At 39.9% G+C, this 18,440-nt stretch overlaps 1 protein-coding gene across 1 annotated transcript in view; it reads right to left on the bottom strand.

The window, feature by feature from the left end:
• Positions 1-854: 854 nt before the first annotated feature.
• LOC126175578 (glycerophosphodiester phosphodiesterase 1) overlaps positions 855-18,440 on the bottom strand; it is a 30,119-nt gene continuing 12,533 nt past the window's right edge. The window contains exons 5-6 of the mRNA XM_049922437.1: positions 11,509-11,738; positions 855-1,483 (exon numbers count right to left, since the gene is read on the bottom strand). Coding sequence (XP_049778394.1) covers positions 1,333-1,483; positions 11,509-11,738 — 381 coding nt within the window. The 3' untranslated portion in view covers positions 855-1,332. The remainder of the gene's footprint in view (positions 1,484-11,508; positions 11,739-18,440) is intronic.

Here is an 18,440-nt window from a genome sequence, read left to right as displayed (position 1 = left end):
TAATAATTAATAATGGTTAAAGCTGCTCCAAAAATTTATTTGTTTGCAATAATAATAATAATAATGACAGGTTGAATGCACATATTGATGTGCTTTTCCTCACAAATGCGACGATTGACGAAATTGCACTTTTGATGCTTTTTATATGCTATTTAAATTGTTTTAAAGTAAATAATGAAGTAATGTTCATTACTTAAAAGTAAATAAGATTAAATGCATGTAATATTGCCAAACATATATTCTTAATTATAATGGTAACTTTATTGGCTTCAAGTGAGTGGATAATGTCGCCATAACTGCTTTGATCTGCTGGAACTACAATCCTAATTTTAGCTTTGCACGAAATCACTCTTCACAATGAAATTAGAACAAAGAAAGGAAGAAACTTCCACTCAGTAAGCAGCAGAGAACTTAACCAGCCCTTCTTTGCATATATGACTACACTGTTTTTGTTATTGGTGCTGCTGCTGCTGCTGCTTGGTAAGTACAAGTTGTTCTGCTTTTTATTATGACTAATGCAAATATATAATAAATACTTAAATTCTTTTTCCATAGGTAACTAATGGCAGTCTTTTGTACATGGTTATCTGTGCTTCTAAGCACAGTTTTTGTTCCATAATTCTCCCTCAATTTGCTGAAGAGTTTATGTAGAAAAATAATCTTATACAGCTCCAAAGCCAGGACTATAGTAATTTGTACTTATTTTAAACAATATCATTCATCACATAAAATGAGAAAAGCAGTCTTTTGCTTTGAAGACATATGATACTAAGCTCAGCTGTAAATTTTAAATTAAGTATTAAAATTAAATACAATTCCATTCTTGCCATTTGTGACAAATGAATTTTTCCTCCTTAAAAAGCCACACTGTTTATTATGCTACATTAACACCATACTTATAAAAGATCTGAGCTGCCATATAAAGAGAAAGACACCTCACTCAAGAATAGCTACTCACATGCAGAATTCAAGGCACGTCTCAAATGCATCATTTGCAGCCTACAAAAATGCTTTTTAAGCAACTAAACATTCAAAATGAACATTTTAAGAGTGCAATTTTTAACAAAAAAAAACTGGTCCACCAAAGAATCATGCATCAGACTGATTAGCCTTCTCCATCCCTATTTATAGGGTCTTTTCTTTTTTCACAAAAAATCTTTTTTTTTTCAATTTCTATAAGAAATAAACTTACATTTCATTGAACCACAGTTATATGGCTTCATAAAGTAATACATGTGTATAATTATAAATAAAACAAAAAATGTGAAATTCTCTCACTACATGTTTAACTACTACCATGAAAACCAATGCACAAAAATCTGAATAGAAATATTAACTGGTCAGTCTGTTTGGTTCGCCATCAAGTGTATCTGTCATATATGTAACCTTCAGTATTCTAGAGAAAAATTGCTTCTCCAGTGGATGGTTGACAGTCCATGGAATAACACGGACTCCTCGTTCTTTCCATTTGCGGACAGTCTCACTGCAATAATTATTAAAAAAAATAATTAAATTTCTGAACAAGTAAGTCCATATAAACTTTCATGAAACACAGTTAATTTTCTCACACTGCTGAAGAAACATAAAATTTTGTTTTCTGATTAATTTCATGCACTACTGTTCCCAAAATTACAAGAACAATTTCCAGACGTTTAAAAAAGATAAATAAGAACAAATAAGAACGAAGTGTAGCCTTCATATATTGGTGACTGGCCGTTTCATTCTGCCTTACACACTACTCCACATTCCACACACAGCTAGCCAACTACTGATGCCATACTGTTCTCTAAGAACAATTGTAAAATAAGTCTGGAGCACATCACTCACTGTGCATTTACTCAATCTATCACAATTAATAGACTTCATCAATGTTTAAGTACACTGTCTCAATGAGCATCTGCAAGTCTTTACAACTGCTTCCTTCTGAGTAATGAGATCAGGGGAAGCACTACTTTATACATTTGTTCTTTCTACTGCAAACACAGTTTATATTTTAAGAATAACTGCCAATGATGGAGCAAGTAGGGAAATACTTAATGCATGATGGCAACCATTTCATTTCTGAGGATATCTTGGTTAAAAATCACGATAACAGAGATGAATGCTTTTGATCTGTTCTGACGAAATAATATTTTAAAGATGCAATCAACTGAGTGATACACTTTTCTGGAAGAAAAGAAAGTGCACACAACATTTTTGCCACAAATTTTCTTATTAGCCTTAGGTTCAAGATTTGCTCTTGACAATAAAAGTTTGGTCTGAATCCCATCTGATATTCACCAATTTTTTGTTGAAGCTGCTTATGTGCTCTATCGAGAAGAGATAGAATTTTGATACAACTGATACTAGCGAGATTCCCTTTTAGTTATTTACATCTGTTCTGTCAGTCTTCTTGTGTAACTGATGAATTACCACATTTTTCCAGTCATCTGGAATTTGTTGTTTGTCAAATGTCTTGTGTGATTTTTGTGATTTCTTTTATGGCATTTGAGCTTGCCGATTTGAAAGTTTCTGCTACAGTTCCTTCTTCCCCCAGCGCTTTATTGTTTTGGAGTCTTTTGATCTGTCTGGCTGTTTTATTTTCATCTGCTGAAATGAATTTGGATTAGTGTCTTCAGGTACTTGTGGTGGGAATCTTTATTTCGTTATGGGCAGTTAAGCAGTTCTTTGAAACATCTCCAAAGTTTCTCACTGTTTTCTTGATTGTTAGAGGCACAATTGTCCATTTCTTTCTTGAAGGAGACTACGGTTGATATCCTGCAAGCTTAGTTTTGAAGTTCTTACATAAATTTCCTGTGCTGCTACTTTCAACGTATTTCTCGATTACAAGCAGTTGATACCTTTTCTTATTTCCTCTTTGTCTTTCTGATCAATCTGATTGTCTCTTTCCCCACTTTCAGGACTGTTTGGTTGTTGTCTTCTGTCTTACCCTTTTCCAATTGTTGTATGCATCCATTTAGACCGACTTATATTCACATTCCTCATTCCACCAAGGATGCTTTTTCCTTTTCTGCAGAGGAATTAGTGTGAGTGTTATTTCTATCAACTTCCTTTTGAGCCACTGCCAACTGCTTGACTGCTTTTTCTACAATTCTTCTGTGAAATACGGTTGGATCCTGCTGGTATCAAATTTGAGTGTGTTTGTGTTATTAACCACTGAGGTTTTAAGCAGTTTTATTCTCACCAGGTAATGGTATGAGCCTGCATTTGTACCCTTTCTGACTTCAATGTTCGTAATTTCTCTGTGGTTTGAATAATAGATTGCTACATTGTCAATTTGGAAGTCACCAATGAGAGTTCAGTGACTTTCATCATCTTATACTGCAAATAAAAAAAGGAGAGATGAAAATTCCTAACACAGGGTAATTTATCTGCTTGATCTGTGTGACTTTTTTTCTTTTCTTTTTTTTTTGTGGTTTTAGGGCGCACAACTTCAATGGTCATTAGCGCCCTGACTACTCTAAGAATGCACCGCGAGGCACAAGTGGACAACAACAACTAAAAGGGAAAACACGATAAAAGACAGACTGACAGGCATAGAATTAAAAAACAGCATCATCAAATGTCCTGAGAGAGGTTTGTCAAATTGATAAAACGAAGAACACGAGCAACTGCTCGTGGGTCATCCGCTAAAATGGCATCGAAAGTACTTGGCAGGTTAAGATGTAGACGCAGTGTGTTAAAATATGGACAAGACATTAAAATGTGTCGAACCGTCAGCAAGTGCCCACATGGGCAGAACGGCGCTGGAGCAGCCGTCAGCAGATGGCGATGGCTGAACCGGCAGTGTCCAATTCTTAACCGGGCCAAAACTACCTCCTCCCGCCGAGAAGGGCGTGAGGAGGACGTCCAAGCCACGGGAAGAGGTTTTAAGGCCCGAAGCTTGTTGTCTGTAAGTGCAGCCCAATCGGCATGCCACAGCGACACAATGCGCCGACAAATGACCCTGCTAAAATCGGACGAAGGGACACAACAAGAAGCTGTCCGAGGCTGGAGGACCGCAGCCTTGGCCGCGGCATCTGCAGCTTCGTTCCCAGGGATACCGACATGGCCAGGAACCCACATAAAGCTAACCGGAGAACCGACGTCCACCAGCTGCTGAAGAGAGCGTTGGATCCGGTGTACGAAAGGGTGAACCGGGTACGGATCACTGAGGCTCTGGATGGCGCTCAGGGAGTCGGAGCAGATGACATAAGCAGAATGTCGGTGGCGGCAGATGTAAAGAACAGCCTGGTAGAGGGCAAAGAGCTCAGCTGTGAAGACCGAACAATGGCCATGGAGCCGGTATTTGAAACTTCGTGCCCCGACAATAAAGGAACACCCGACCCCGTCATTGGTCTTAGAGCCATCTGTATAAATGAAAGTCATGTTGATGAACTTCGAACGAAGTTCCAAAAAACGGGAGTGGTAGACCGAACCGGGGGTAACCTCTTTTGGGAGTGAGCTGAGGTCAAGGTGAACGCGGACCTGAGCCTGGAGCCAAGGTGGCGTGTGGCTCTCGCCCACTCTAAAGGTTGCAGGGAGTGAAAAATTAAGGTGTTGAAGGAGGCGACGAAAGTGAACTCCAGGGGGTAGCAGGGCAGAGACATACAACCCGTATTGAGCTGTGTGACATGAAAGCATATTGCAGGGCTTTTACCACAGAGTTAAATGCTTAAGCCACTGAAGTTATTACTTACAGCCAGTCATCTGGTACTCTTTGAAATCCCCCAAATCCGAATCCAATGACTGCATTTGAAGCACTGGACCTGTTATCAGCTACAATGAGAACGAGAAAAATCAGAACACAATCCATGAAGACATTCAAGCAGCATATTTTCTCCTCTTATGACCTACTATTCTGCAACCTTCCTGCATTCCACAGTGACGTGACAAAGCTTCAGCACTAGTTTCAGTTGTCTGACAGCTTAAATGTTATTTTTCCATGACAAATCTCATAACTCAGTTCCAGATCAGTTCCTACTGTGTTAAAATTACAGGGGTAACCTAACAATGTGACCTGCAGCCTAAACAGCTTCCCCAATACAATTTACTGGTCTATAAATGTAAAGTTCATCTCACTGCATCAATGAGACCTTAAATGCATTACAATCTACACTGGCTTCCTATTCTACCAGCCAAATTTACGATGTTACCTTGGAAAATAGCTAATTCACTGGATCTATGACCATGTTTGACTCAATAATATACTTTCGTCTCAGCTGCTGAACTCTCTATTATACTGCTTACCATGTGTTACACTTTAACAGCATCGTCAGATCTTATGGATATGAGGTATCTAGTCAAAGTTAATATCTTGCATGACATCAGAGGATAAACTCTTGCTTTTTTTCAAGATTTTTTTGCAGCCTACACTCAACTTTTGTGATACCATGATAAGACGCATTGTCCATTACAATAATGTGGAAGGCTCCAAACTGGATGAATCTCTCTTGACCATTTAAAAACTTCACCATCCATTTCTTCACGATTACGTCCAGTTTTCTTCGATTCAAACCCTAAATCACCACCTCCCACAAAACCTCAGTTGTTACCTATATGTACAATCATTAAACTTTTTCCTTTTTCCATAGGGCTTTTTTATTCCCTGTGATAGACCTGCTACGAAAGTTTGCCTCTTATCGGTAACAGTTTTATCAGTCCATACTTTGTGTGTTCTGCATTAATCCAAGTCTCATCGGAATAATAAAATTTATGTTCCTCGGGTCTAAATTTACAAATCTGACCATGATAATGCATTCTTCACAAAGAAATATCATCTGTCTGTCAAACTATTTCATTCCCTATTTTTGAACTGGAAACTAATGTCTCTTAGTAGTTTGTATAATGTTGTCCTCTCAGCAGTGGGGAAGTCCTGATAGTCATTTCCCATTTTAAATACCTTATTTACTGTAGTTGCCTTATTATGCAACTTTTTGCATCTTCTAAAGCAGAAATTTTTTCAGTATGCTGTTTTTATTTCTGAAGGCTCAATACCCTCGATGCACAAATACCAGTAAACTACGAAGTTATTTCTGCAATCTGCTGTCTCATTACCAATGGAGATTCCTGCGCAAATTTTTGAAAAACATTAAGAATAAATCTGCTCTCACCACTTTTTAATGTTTTTCCATGCTTGTGTTTCACTACAGAGCAGGAAGCAACATCAGCCATTTTCACAGTATGTATTAACACAACAACAACAATCAGGACACTACATACAATTACAGAGTCCGTGAGACTACACAATATTTTAAAATAAAAACTACATAGCTAAAGTATCATTAAGAAAACTGTGGATTACTGTTTTAGAATATTTTTGATTTTCATTGACAGTACATAATAATAAGGTATCTAATACATAAGTAGGATTTACTTTCAAGGTTGTACCAACAACAATGTACTTTAGCTACAACTGCTGGCCAGACATTGCATTTATATTTGTTCACATCAGGTTTATTCTGATGATGAACTAAGTATAACCAAATTTGGAGCGTACTTATAGTACTACACCACTAATCATTCAGATAGACTTGTTTCATACAGTTAATGAAAATTTAATGGAAATTAGGAGCACACAATGATTAACACACATCCCTGTACCTTTAAGTAGGTAACACGCCTCTTACATATTACTCAGATGTTATTTTTGGAGTGAAATTTAAAAAGCACTCCTTTTATATAAAAAATTTAAACAGTGAAATCTTTGCATGAAAATTACTTCCAAAGTATCAGATACAACCAACGATTTCTTCAATCCGGAAACTTAGTACTTTATTTAATTTAAGTCAATGTTCCCGCAAAGGCTTATTGGTGGAGGTAAAGACTTTTAGTACACCGCACAATGACACTTAACATTATGTTTTCCTGTAAAATAAAATTTCTTCAGCACAATTAAATGTAAGACAGGAATCAGCAAAACAAACTGCTGCCTGAATAGTAATAATAATTTGGAAATGGCCTTTTAATTACTGGTGATTTACTATGTACTTTACATTAAAAAAATCAGTAACAAAAAGAAAGTATGTATTCATTCCAGGAGTGATGTCCGAGTTTATAGAATTGTTACACTTCAAAATCTGTTTAGTGTATTCATCTCTTTGTCTCCCTCTATGATTTTTATCCTCCACACTGCCCTCCAGTACTAAATTGGTGATCCCTTGATGCCTCAGAACGTGTCCTACCAACGGATCCCTTCTTTCAGTCAGGTTGTGCCACAAATTCCTCTTCTCCCCAATTCTAATCAGCACCTTCTCATTAGTTACGTGAACTACCTATCTAATCATCAGCATACTTCTGTAGCACCACATTTCGGAAGCTTCTATTCTCTTCTTGTCTGAACTATTTATTGTCTATGTTTCACATCCATACGTGGCTACACTTCACTTCACACAAATACCTTCAGAAAAGACTTCCCGACACTTAACTCTATACTCCATGTTAAACTTCTATTCTTCACAAACACTTTCCTTGACATTGCGAGTCTACAATTTATATCCTCTCCACTTCAACCATCATCAGTTATTTTGCTCCCCAGATAACAAAACTCATTTACTACTTTAAGTGTAGCATCACCTGATTTAATTCAACCTCATGTCATTATCCTCATTTTGCGTTTTTTAGATATTCATCTTATATCCTCCTTCCAAGATACTGCCCATTCCGTTCTCTCCAGGCCCTTTCCCGTCTCAGAGAGAATTACAATGTCATCGGCAAACCTCATACTTTTTATTTATTCTCTATGGTTTTTAATTCCTACTCCAAAATTTTTCTATTGTTTCCTTCACTGCTTGCTCAATATACAGATTGAATAACATCGGAGGTAGGCTACAACCCTGTCTCACCCCTTTCTTAACCACCGTTTCCCTTTGATGCCCCTTTCCTCATAACTGCCATCTGGTTTCTGTACAGATTGTGAATAGCCTTTAACTCCCTGCATTTTGTATTTGCCACCTTCAGAATTTGAAAGAGAGTATTCCAGTCAACATTGTCAAAAGCTTTCTCTAAGTCTACAAATTCTAGAAACATAGGTTTGCCTTTCCTTAATCTAGCTTCTAAGATAAGTCGTAGGGTCAGTATCGCCTCACATGTTCCAATATTTCTACAGAATCCCAACTGATCTTCCCAGAGGTCTGCTTCTACCAGTTTTTCCATTCATGTTAGTGTTCTGTAAGCATGACTTGTTAAACTTGTAGTCTGGTAATTTTCACACCTGTTGACACCTTCTTTCTTTGAGATTGCAATTATTATATTCGTCTAAGTCTGAGGGTATTTCACCTGTCTCATACATCTTGCTCACCAGATGGAAGAGTTTTGTCATGGTTACCGTATTTACTCGAATCTAAGCCGCACTTTTTTTCCGGTTTTTGTAATCCAAAAAACCGCCTGCGGCTTAGAATCGAGTGCAAAGCAAGCGGAAGTTCTGAAAAATGTTGGTAGGTGCCGCCTCAATTAACTTCTGCCATCGCATATATATGTAGCGCTACAATGGCATCCTTTGTAGGCACAAAGATAAATACTGGCGCCAAAACCTCTGCGTCAGTAAATAAAATTAAATAAAAAATTGGAAGACGAGCTTTTTTTCTCAAATAAAAAATTGGAAGACGAGCTTTTTTTCTCCGCCCGAGTTTCGACCACTGCATTTTCGTACATTATCCAACAAAGTAAATACAAATTCCGTATTGTTCATCTTCGAATGTAGCAGCATTTCAATTTACTACGAAAATCCGACTGGCAAGACAATTCGGGATGTTTGGCAATATGGCCAACTCTACGTTCTGAATTTTTTCCTACCTGTGAGAAGAGATGGTTGCTAATAGGAACCTGATGAAATGTGAATCACATGCAGTATTCTCTTCACCAAAAGAATAATACGAATATAAACATTTTGCCATGTATTCTTTCGTGTTTGTTTCTATCTCATTTAAATCCTGTCTGCCCAACAAACTACGAAACTAGAGTGAGACAACAGCAAACGCGGAAGAATATACGTATCGTGTCATGTTTATATTCGTATTACTCTTATGCCTAATAGTGATACAGTCAGAAATGAAGCACGGCAACTGACTAGATTTTTAAATCGAAGATGACTAATTTCTGTGCAGAATTTGATGTACTAAAGAAGCGGCCGCAAAGACTTTCAAACGGAGAAAAAATTTCGCCAAACTCTCGTTCAGATCATGTTCTATCATACACAGTCTATTATTTGGTTCTTGTTGATCATTATCAAAGAAAGCAGCAGTGTAAGTAACTACAAATAGCAGTCTCTTGCCATTGCTTCGCTAATGAGACGATTCCTCTCTTTTTTTAATTGTAGGCGGCGGTAGCGCGCACAAAAGCAAGCCATGCCACGAGCAGCGACAGGCCGTAAACACGCACTATCAGAATGCGACAAACAATGCATGACACAATATAGTAATGCATTTTCAGCTTAGAGTGACTGACGTAAACACCTATAACAAAGAAAACGGCACTTATCAGATCAAAGCAAAATAAGCAATCAATTCAAACCAGACAAAGCACGTGAAAAAGGAAGAGTATCCGTGTAAATACGGACGGAGTGCCTGACGCATAGCAATGGCTACCTGGTAAAGCTTAACTGCTAAGCTTACGACTCGAACCAAACTACTGTAGCTGTATCGTCATTCATTCGACCTAAATTGTGTCGAATATTACAATGGACCAACTTTGTTTCGATTTGGAGGTGCGGCCTAAAACTTTTCTCTCAAATTTCAGGTGCGGCTTAGATTTGGGAATTTTTTTTTTCCTTTATTTCGAATCTCATTTTTCAGGTGCGGCTTAGATTCGAGTGTGGCTTAGATACGAGTAAATACGGTAGCTCTCCGATGACTATCAGCAGTATGGAATGTTTTCTACACCTGGGGTCTTTTTTGACTTAGGTCTTTCAGGGCTCTGTCAAATTCTTCACACAATATGATATCTCCCATTTCATCTTCACCAACATCCTCTTCCATTTCCATAATTTTGTCCTCAAGTACATCGCACCCTGTATACTCCTTCCACCTTTCTGCTTTCCCTTCTTCGCTTAGAACTGGTTTTCCATTGGCACTCTTGATATTCATTCAGGTGGTTCTCTTTTCTCCAAAGGTCTCTAATTTTCCTATCTTACCCCATAGTGATAGAAGCCTCTACATGCTTACATCTGTCCTCTAGCCACCCTTGCTTAGCCATTTTGCACTTCCTGTCAATATCATTTTTGAGCCATTTGTTTTCCTTTTCACCTGCTTCATTTACTGCCTTTTTTATATTTTCTCCTTTCATCAATTAAATTCAATATTTCTTCCATTACCCAAGGATTTCTACTAGCCCTCATCTTTTTACCCCCTTTATCCTCTGCTACCTTCACTATTTCATCTCTCAAAGCTACCCATTCTTCTACTTTATTTCTTTCTCCTGTATTTGTCTATCATTGTTGAATGCTGTCTCCAAAACACTCCTACAAACTCTGTTTCATTTTATCCAGGTCCCATCTCCTTCAATTCCCATCTTTTTGCTGTTTCTTCAGTTTTAATCTACACTTGATAACCAATAGATTGTGGTCAGAGTCCACATCTGTCCATGGAGATGTCTTACAATTTACAACCTGGTTCCTAAATCTCTGTATTACGATTATATAAGATATCTGAAATCGAAGTATCATAGGACCCTTCCATGTATACAACCTTAATTCATAATTCTTAAACCAAGTGTTAGCTATGATTAAGTTACGCTCTGCGCAAAATTCTACCAGGTGCCTTCCTCTTTCATTTCTTACCCCCAGTCTATATTCAGATACTACTTCTCCTCCTCTTCCTTTTCCTATTATCGAATTCCGGTCCCCCGCGACTTAAATTTCAGTCTCCCTTAACTATCTGAATAATTTCTTTTGTCACATCATACATTTCTTCAATCTCTTCATCACCTGCGGAGCTAGTTGGCATATGAACTTTTATTACTGTGGTAGGCGTGAGGTTGGTGTCAATGTTGGCTAAAATAATGTGTTCACTATGATGTTCAATCTCTAATGCAATACATATACATGTATCATATAGAAAAGAATCAAGCCGAACTGCTAAAAATCCCAGAAGACCAGGTTTAATTTTTGTTATTTTAGTTGGCCCGAGTGTTTTTCTAAACATTTTTTTCCCATTTCTCAATATTAACTCCAATCTCTGCAATGGTTCATACTTTGGCTCATGTCCAACCCAGCGGCAATAGCTTTCATTTTGACATCGGTCATCATTTACGGGTGAAACATTTCATGTCTTATATTCATGGCAATATCATCTTTTCAAATGCCAATTCACTACCTGAATACATAAGCTGCATAGCTCACCCTAACTGGCTTCGCTTATTGCAATTGTCCTTGCATCCTTTTTATAAGTGGACTTTCTGTGAGGCTAGCCCTGAAACCATTTGCCCGCTCTCACACACTCAAAACAAACAGATACTAGTTTACAACACGTGTGTCACATTTTAAAGTTACAGAGCAACACATCATTAATATTTTAAATGTAATTATGAACTTACAGTGTAACATTGTCCTTCTGCAGTAGGACAGCAGAGAGGCCAAGAACGTAATATGTAACATTATGAAGTGCCCAGTCACTGGCAGCATCAACTAATAAAGCCAAGATATGAGAAATTAGGCCATTGAAACGTGGATGGCTCTCACCAAAAGTGCCATCATATGATTGATACGCATAAAAATTCGGTCTCCAAGCCATGGAACAAACAATATTTGGGTCTGCTCGTCGTATCTGTAAAAATGAAGTAAAGAGTCTCAAACCAGAATAATAGAGGCTACACATATATGTATATACACTGATCAAAAGTATCCATACACCCCCAAAAACACATGTTTTTAGCATTATGTGCGTTGTCCTCCCACCTACTGCCAGGTACTCCATATCAGCAACCTCAGTAGTCATTAGACATCGTGAGAGAGCAGGATGCGGCACCCCACAGAACTCATGGACATCGAACGTGGTCAGATGTTTGAGCGTCACTTGTGACATACATCTGTACGCGAGGTATCCACACTCCTTAACATTACTAGGTCAACTGTTTCTGATGTGATAGTGAAGTGGAAATGTGAAGGGACACGTACAGCACAAAGTCATACAGACCGACCTCGTCTGTTGACTAACAGAGACCGTCTAAAGTTGAAGGAGGTCATAATGTGAAATATGCAGACATCTATCCAGACCATCACACAGTAATTCCAGACTGTGTCAGTATCCACTGCAAGTACTATGACATTCAGCGGGAGGTGAGTAAACTTGAATTTCATGGTTAAGCGGCTGCTCATAAGCCACACATCATGCTGGTAAATGGCAAACGACACTTCGCTTGGTGTAAGGAGTGCAAACATTGGACGACTGAACCGTGGAAAAAACGTTGTGTGGAGTGACGAATCACGGTACACAATGTGGCAATCCGATGGCAGGGTGTGGGTATGGCGACTGCCCGATAAACTTCATCTGTCAGGATGTGTAGTGCCAACAGTAAGATTCGGGGGGGGGGGGGGGGGGGGGTTGGAATGGTCTTGTTTCTCGTGGAGGGGGCTTGCACCCGTTGTTTTGTGAGGCACTATCACAGCACAGGCCTACACTGATGTTTTAAGCACCTTCTTGCTTCCCACTGTTGAAGAGTAATTCGGGGATGGAAATTGCGTCTTTCAACACGACGCACCAAAACCAAAAAAAAAACCACACCACGATCGAGCACCTGTTCATAATGCGCGACCTGTGGTAGATTGGTTACACGACAATAACATCCCTGCAATGGACTGGCCTGCACGGAGTCCTGACCTGAATCCAACAGAACACCTTTGCCTCCACTTTGTGCCAGGCCTCACCGACCGACATTGATACCACTCCTCAGTCCAACACTCCGTGACAAATGGGCTGCAATTACCAAGAAACCTTCCAGTACCTGATTGAATGTATGCCTGCATGAGTAGAAGCTGTCATCAAGGCTAAGCGTGGGCCAACACCATATTGAATTCCAGCATTACCGATTGAGGGCGCCATGAACTTTTAAGTTTTTTTCAGCCTGGTGTACGGATACTTTTTATCACATAGTGTAGTAGGTAATGACCACATGATGGTAAGTACATTGGTACACACAACTAGTTCCACATTATTTGCAGGGAGGCCATACGGGTCTCCCTCCTTAACTTGTTTGATACAGATTTACACAATAGTTTTATTAAGTAAAGTTACAGCAGAATGCAAATAATTTACGATCAATGGGGACAAATCACAGAACAGCAGAAGCATTGAGTCATTGAGGAGCACACACAAAAGAAAACTTGCTAGCTTTTAGAATATAAATACTTTCTTGTGCAAGTACACAACATACTACTGTTACCAATATCCACTGCTCCACAAAAGAACATCCGCCCCCAAGCAGCTGAGTGGTCAGCGTGACAGAATGTCAGTCCTAAAGGCTCGGGTTCGATTCCCGGCTGGGTCAGAGGTTTTCTCCGCTCAGGGACTGGGTGTTGTGTTGTCCTAATCGTCGTCATCATTTCATCCCCATCAACGTGCAAGTCACTGAAGTGGCATCAAATCGAAAGACTTGCACCCGGCGAACAGTCTACCGATGGGAGGCCCTAGTCATTTGACATTTATTCACAGCAAAAAAGTTCAGTTTGGGAAGACAAGATATTTTTTAAGTTTACCAGCTGAGCATAGTCTCTGGAGTGGGGCCAGTGCAGCTACAGCCACAGCATGCATCTTAAGCAAGTACACATGGTGAGCAGGCCAGCAGAAACACCAAGCTCAGCACAGCAGGGTATAAATGCAAGCAAAGCTGTAAGTGTGTTACACAGAGTTAGCCACGCCTCCATAACATTATGCATGAAGCAAGATTTGCATCTTCATTCACCACGAGTTTGTCGCGAAGGCTAACATACCAAAAGGAAACTTCCTGGCAGATTAAGACTGTGTGCCAGAGCGAGGCTCGAACTCGTGACCTGTGCCTATCGCGGGCAAGTGCTCTACCAACTGAGCTACCCAAGCACGACTCACGCCCCGTCCTCATAGCTTTACTTCTGCCAGTACCTCATTTCCTACCTTCCAAACTTTACAGAAGCTCTCCTGCGAACCTTGCAGAACTAGCACTCCTGAAAGAAAGGATATTGCGGAGACAAGGTACTGGCAGAAGTAAAGCTGTGAGGACGGGGCGTGAGTCGTGCTTGGGTAGCTCAGTTGGTAGAGCACTTGCCCGCGATAGGCAAAGGTCCCGAGTTTGAGCCTCTCTCCAGCACACAGTTTTAATCTGCCAGGAAGTTTCATATCGGCGCACACTCCGCTGTAGAGTGATAATCTCAATCTGATACCAAAAGGAATTGTTATGCAAATGTAGTAGTGGGAGAGAATGCTGGCAGTTAGGAATAGAGGAGGAATGTTTGATCATTATGAATAACATCTAATAGCAAAAAACTGTAACAAATATGTCAGCTAGCAAACAGGTAGTCACTTGATCAGAAGGATCAATGGTGTTTATCCTGTTGTACGCAATTCTCTGCTTACTGTTAGATAACAGTTGTCCAAGATTGTTCCAGTTCTCCTGCACATATCCGCTACACTAATGGGCATGGATGACAGCATCTTCATGAGCTGCCAGGAGCCGTCTTAGAGACCAGAATGAGAACTGCTGCTAATAAGCCACTGAGTAGACTGTCAGCACAATACCGAGCTGGGTCATGAGCTGCTGTAACATCACTACCTCCAATTCACCAGCAACTTGCTGAATGGCAGGATCACCTAACAGCATGACATCTAGGTAACGCAGTCACTTGATAGGCAGTAGTGCCTGTCAACATAACTGACTAACAACATGGCAACATGCAGTGCCCAATGGGGCAATAGGATTGGGCATTATGGCAGTCAATAACTCTGCGAAGTTTATGAGAAAGCGAGAGGAGCTGCAGAAGGGATTGAGCACTCCCACATTCTCTCAAAGGTACACACGAAGGACCGCAGCAGCAGCAGACAGACCTGAGGACCTGCCCCCCAAGATGTAGCAGAGGACTAAAGATGCCATCTAGACTGTAAAATTACTGAACAAACATGTCTTACGATTGTTTCAGCTGTTATTGCATCTGCCGACCCATTGTGGAACCTACCACAACCACCCTGAACACAGTAGGGGCACAAGCCAGTCATGTTGGTCCCTGTAAAATTCCATATGTTTTCATTTTAAGCTATAATATCCAAAGTCCGAGGAATAAATCTTTTGAACTAAGCCAATGTTGACTGTGTATTATGGAGCACTGGTTCAGGAGTTTTGAATTACATATTGTAAACATTAATCACTGCAATTTGGCTAGATAGTTCTATGGCAGGACACCAAAAGTAGAGCTGTTTATTTTTCTTAAATCTGGCACTGAATATGAAACGAGGTGAGGGAGAAGCTTTGAGTACCGAAAAGCACTTAGAAGCTGTTGGTGTTCAATTGCATGAGGAGATGGGTAACACTGTAACAGTGGGAACAGGCACTTTCATTAATAAGTTGGAGTCTCTGCTGGACATTATGTTTACTGAACAACCCATCATAATTGCCTGTGGGGACTGTGTGAAACTTGTCAATGATTCTTCTTGAAAGAAGCTATTTCCTAATGTGTTTTATAGCTTCACCATGTTACCTCTTCCGAGTAGTCCCACTGGAATACAGCAGTAAAGGAAGTCATATAGACAATACATTTTCAAAGTTGGATACCACAAAGATACAAATAGCCAATACTGATTTAAGTCTATGTTATCATAATGCCCTCACATCCTTACAATTCCAGCAGCACCTGTGGGAGAAAGGGATGCACCTCTTGCTTAGTTTTGTAGGTCATATAAATAACAATTCCTGCTTACAAGTGCTTTCACATTCAGGTACGCTCTTCAGTATCCATGTCCAATTTTGAAATGCGTTTTGCAAAGATACTGATCAGAGCCTACTCATGTCGAATCACTAAATCCGCTACCTGGATTATTTCAGGCATTAAGATTTGCTGTGCAACACTAAAAAGGTTGTGATCAAATAGTCCGGTCAACAAATGAAAATTATTGGGTTGGAGGGGGGGGGGGGGGGGGGGATCATGTAGTCACAAATTTTTGCACAGTGCTAGGAGGGAGCATCCCAAACAACATACTAGAAATACTGACCAGAGTGGTGTGAGCATTGGGGCAGGGGGGGGGGGGGGGGGGGGCTTAAAGGTGAATTTATGTTTTTCACGCATCACTTAAAACTGTGGACTGCAGCAAAGAACTTTCCCAGTAAAATAATAACTTACATTTAATTTGCTACGAAAAGGTCCAATTCATTTTTCTCAAGGACTAACAGTTCCACGTTGCAAGGGATGGAAAATAATAAGTGATTAGAAGTATTGTTTTAATGGAATAAAACTAATGTTTATGATCAAATGAAGTGGGTTAAAAGTGAATATTTGATGTTCATACTACATCTAACTGCAGTAGAGCAGTATTAAGGGATAAAATGTTCTGCATGTGAAACAGCATCACCCAAGTTCTATAACAACTAGGTTACCACCTCCTGTTGTAGAGGGACACAACTGGAGGCTCTGGGTGTATCTACATGTTGGGAGAGCTGAGGCTGGAGTGACGCATCTGATACCCCCGAAGCTGTGAAAAGCATTCGGACAGTGATAGTGGAGACAATGAAATCGATATTGTCTAATACAGACTGACAGCATGTAACATTTTGCGACAAGCTCTTCAATGTGATAAGACATCTGACAGCTTCACAGTAACACCCTTAACAACTGTAAATAAGTACTCAAACTGAAAATAGCACCACTATATAAACAGCTCAGTTACAGTTTTCACCAACTCACATAAGAGAAACAGGCAGGAAATGATAGGGAAGTCTAAACTGAAAAAGGGACCATCATTCATGGTGGAACTTTCCTTTCCTGTAAGAACGCTAGTTACCGTACATGATGACAGAATCGATTTCCCTCTAGCAGTATAGAACAATGTGCAGCAATTTACATGTATTCTGTTTATAAGCATTTCTTGTATTCCGTGTATTGTTATGCATTTTGGGGAAAATAAATGTCGCCCCTCCCCCCCCCCCCCCCCCCCCACACACACACACACACGAGCATGTCTGCAAACTGCAATCCCTCCCCCCCCTCCCCCCCTCCCTCCCAGTGATTCACAATAGAGTAGCAGATGGTTGGCATAGCTTCATGAGACTTCCTGTAAAGCAGTCGGATGGACAGAGTGGGGACTCACATAATCAAAATTCATTATCCAGACCTATGGAAGAAGGAAGTGCATGAGCCTTACCTCGTGCTTCTCTCCCCCCCCCCCCCCCCCCCCCCCCCCCCAAATCTGTACTTAGTTACAGCCCTGCAACAATTTATCTCTTAATATAGCTCTGCTGCACTTGTGTAAACACATTTTATACTCAGTTTTAATCCACTGCATTTGAAGATGAACATTAATTTTATATCATTAATGCAATATTTCTAATCATATGCAATATTTCCATCCCATCTGCTATGGAAACTATTAGTCCTAGGGGGAAAAAATGAACAGCACCTTTTTGTGGCAAATTTAATGTTTGCTTTTTTTTATGTGAAACACTTTCACTAGAACCTGCAGTTTGAGTTATTTGAGAAAAATCGATAGAAAGTAACAAAACCCCCACCTGACTCCAGTGCTCACACCTCATTGGTCATGATTTCCCGTATGTTGTTCAGGACATGCCCTCCTAGCACTGTGCACAAGACCTCTCTTGGTCTTCGTTGATAGGGTTAAAGTGAAAATATCCACAGATCCCCATCTCATATAGTGTGTAGAGACTTATAAGAAAATGTATCTGCGGGTAATTGTAAATGCAAAACTTCTTAGAAACTATAGCATAGTAAGAATGTCAGGCAACACATCAAAACGTTTTGGGTGGTTTAAAAAGAAAAAAATGGATTTCAATTGTTTATTCAACACAGACTTTAAAAGATAGAAAAACAGCATGCATGTTACAGGATAGTGACAAATTTCAAAGTTTTGTGAAAGCTGCACCATTTGTAGCAACATGGTGACAACACATGAGAAATTAACACGTGTGTTGGAATTTGCATGAAGTCAATCCACAGCTCAAGTGCAACACGTATTCCGTTGTTAATTCAGCAAGAGACTGCCTCTACACAAGGTTATTTGTGACTGGCATACAAGATTCTTGGAAGTTGGTTGCATATGCAAAGGGAAGAGAAATGGTCAGCCACACACGTATGAGGAAATGTCAATTGTACGGAGACGCGTTCACCCAGAGCCCTCAGATGTCCGCACGATGGGCAGGCCAGGAACATCAACATCCTCATCAACATCAACATCAACAAACAATGATGTGTGGCGTGTTCTGGAATGATGCCTGCATATGAAGCCATACAGGTTGCAGCAACTGCATCCCAGTGACCTGAACAAATTCTGCATTTC

Source organism: Schistocerca cancellata, chromosome 3 (assembly GCF_023864275.1).
Source record: "Schistocerca cancellata isolate TAMUIC-IGC-003103 chromosome 3, iqSchCanc2.1, whole genome shotgun sequence".
Classification (NCBI taxonomy): Eukaryota; Metazoa; Arthropoda; class Insecta; order Orthoptera; family Acrididae; genus Schistocerca; species Schistocerca cancellata.
This window is presented reverse-complemented; position numbering and strand designations above follow the sequence as displayed.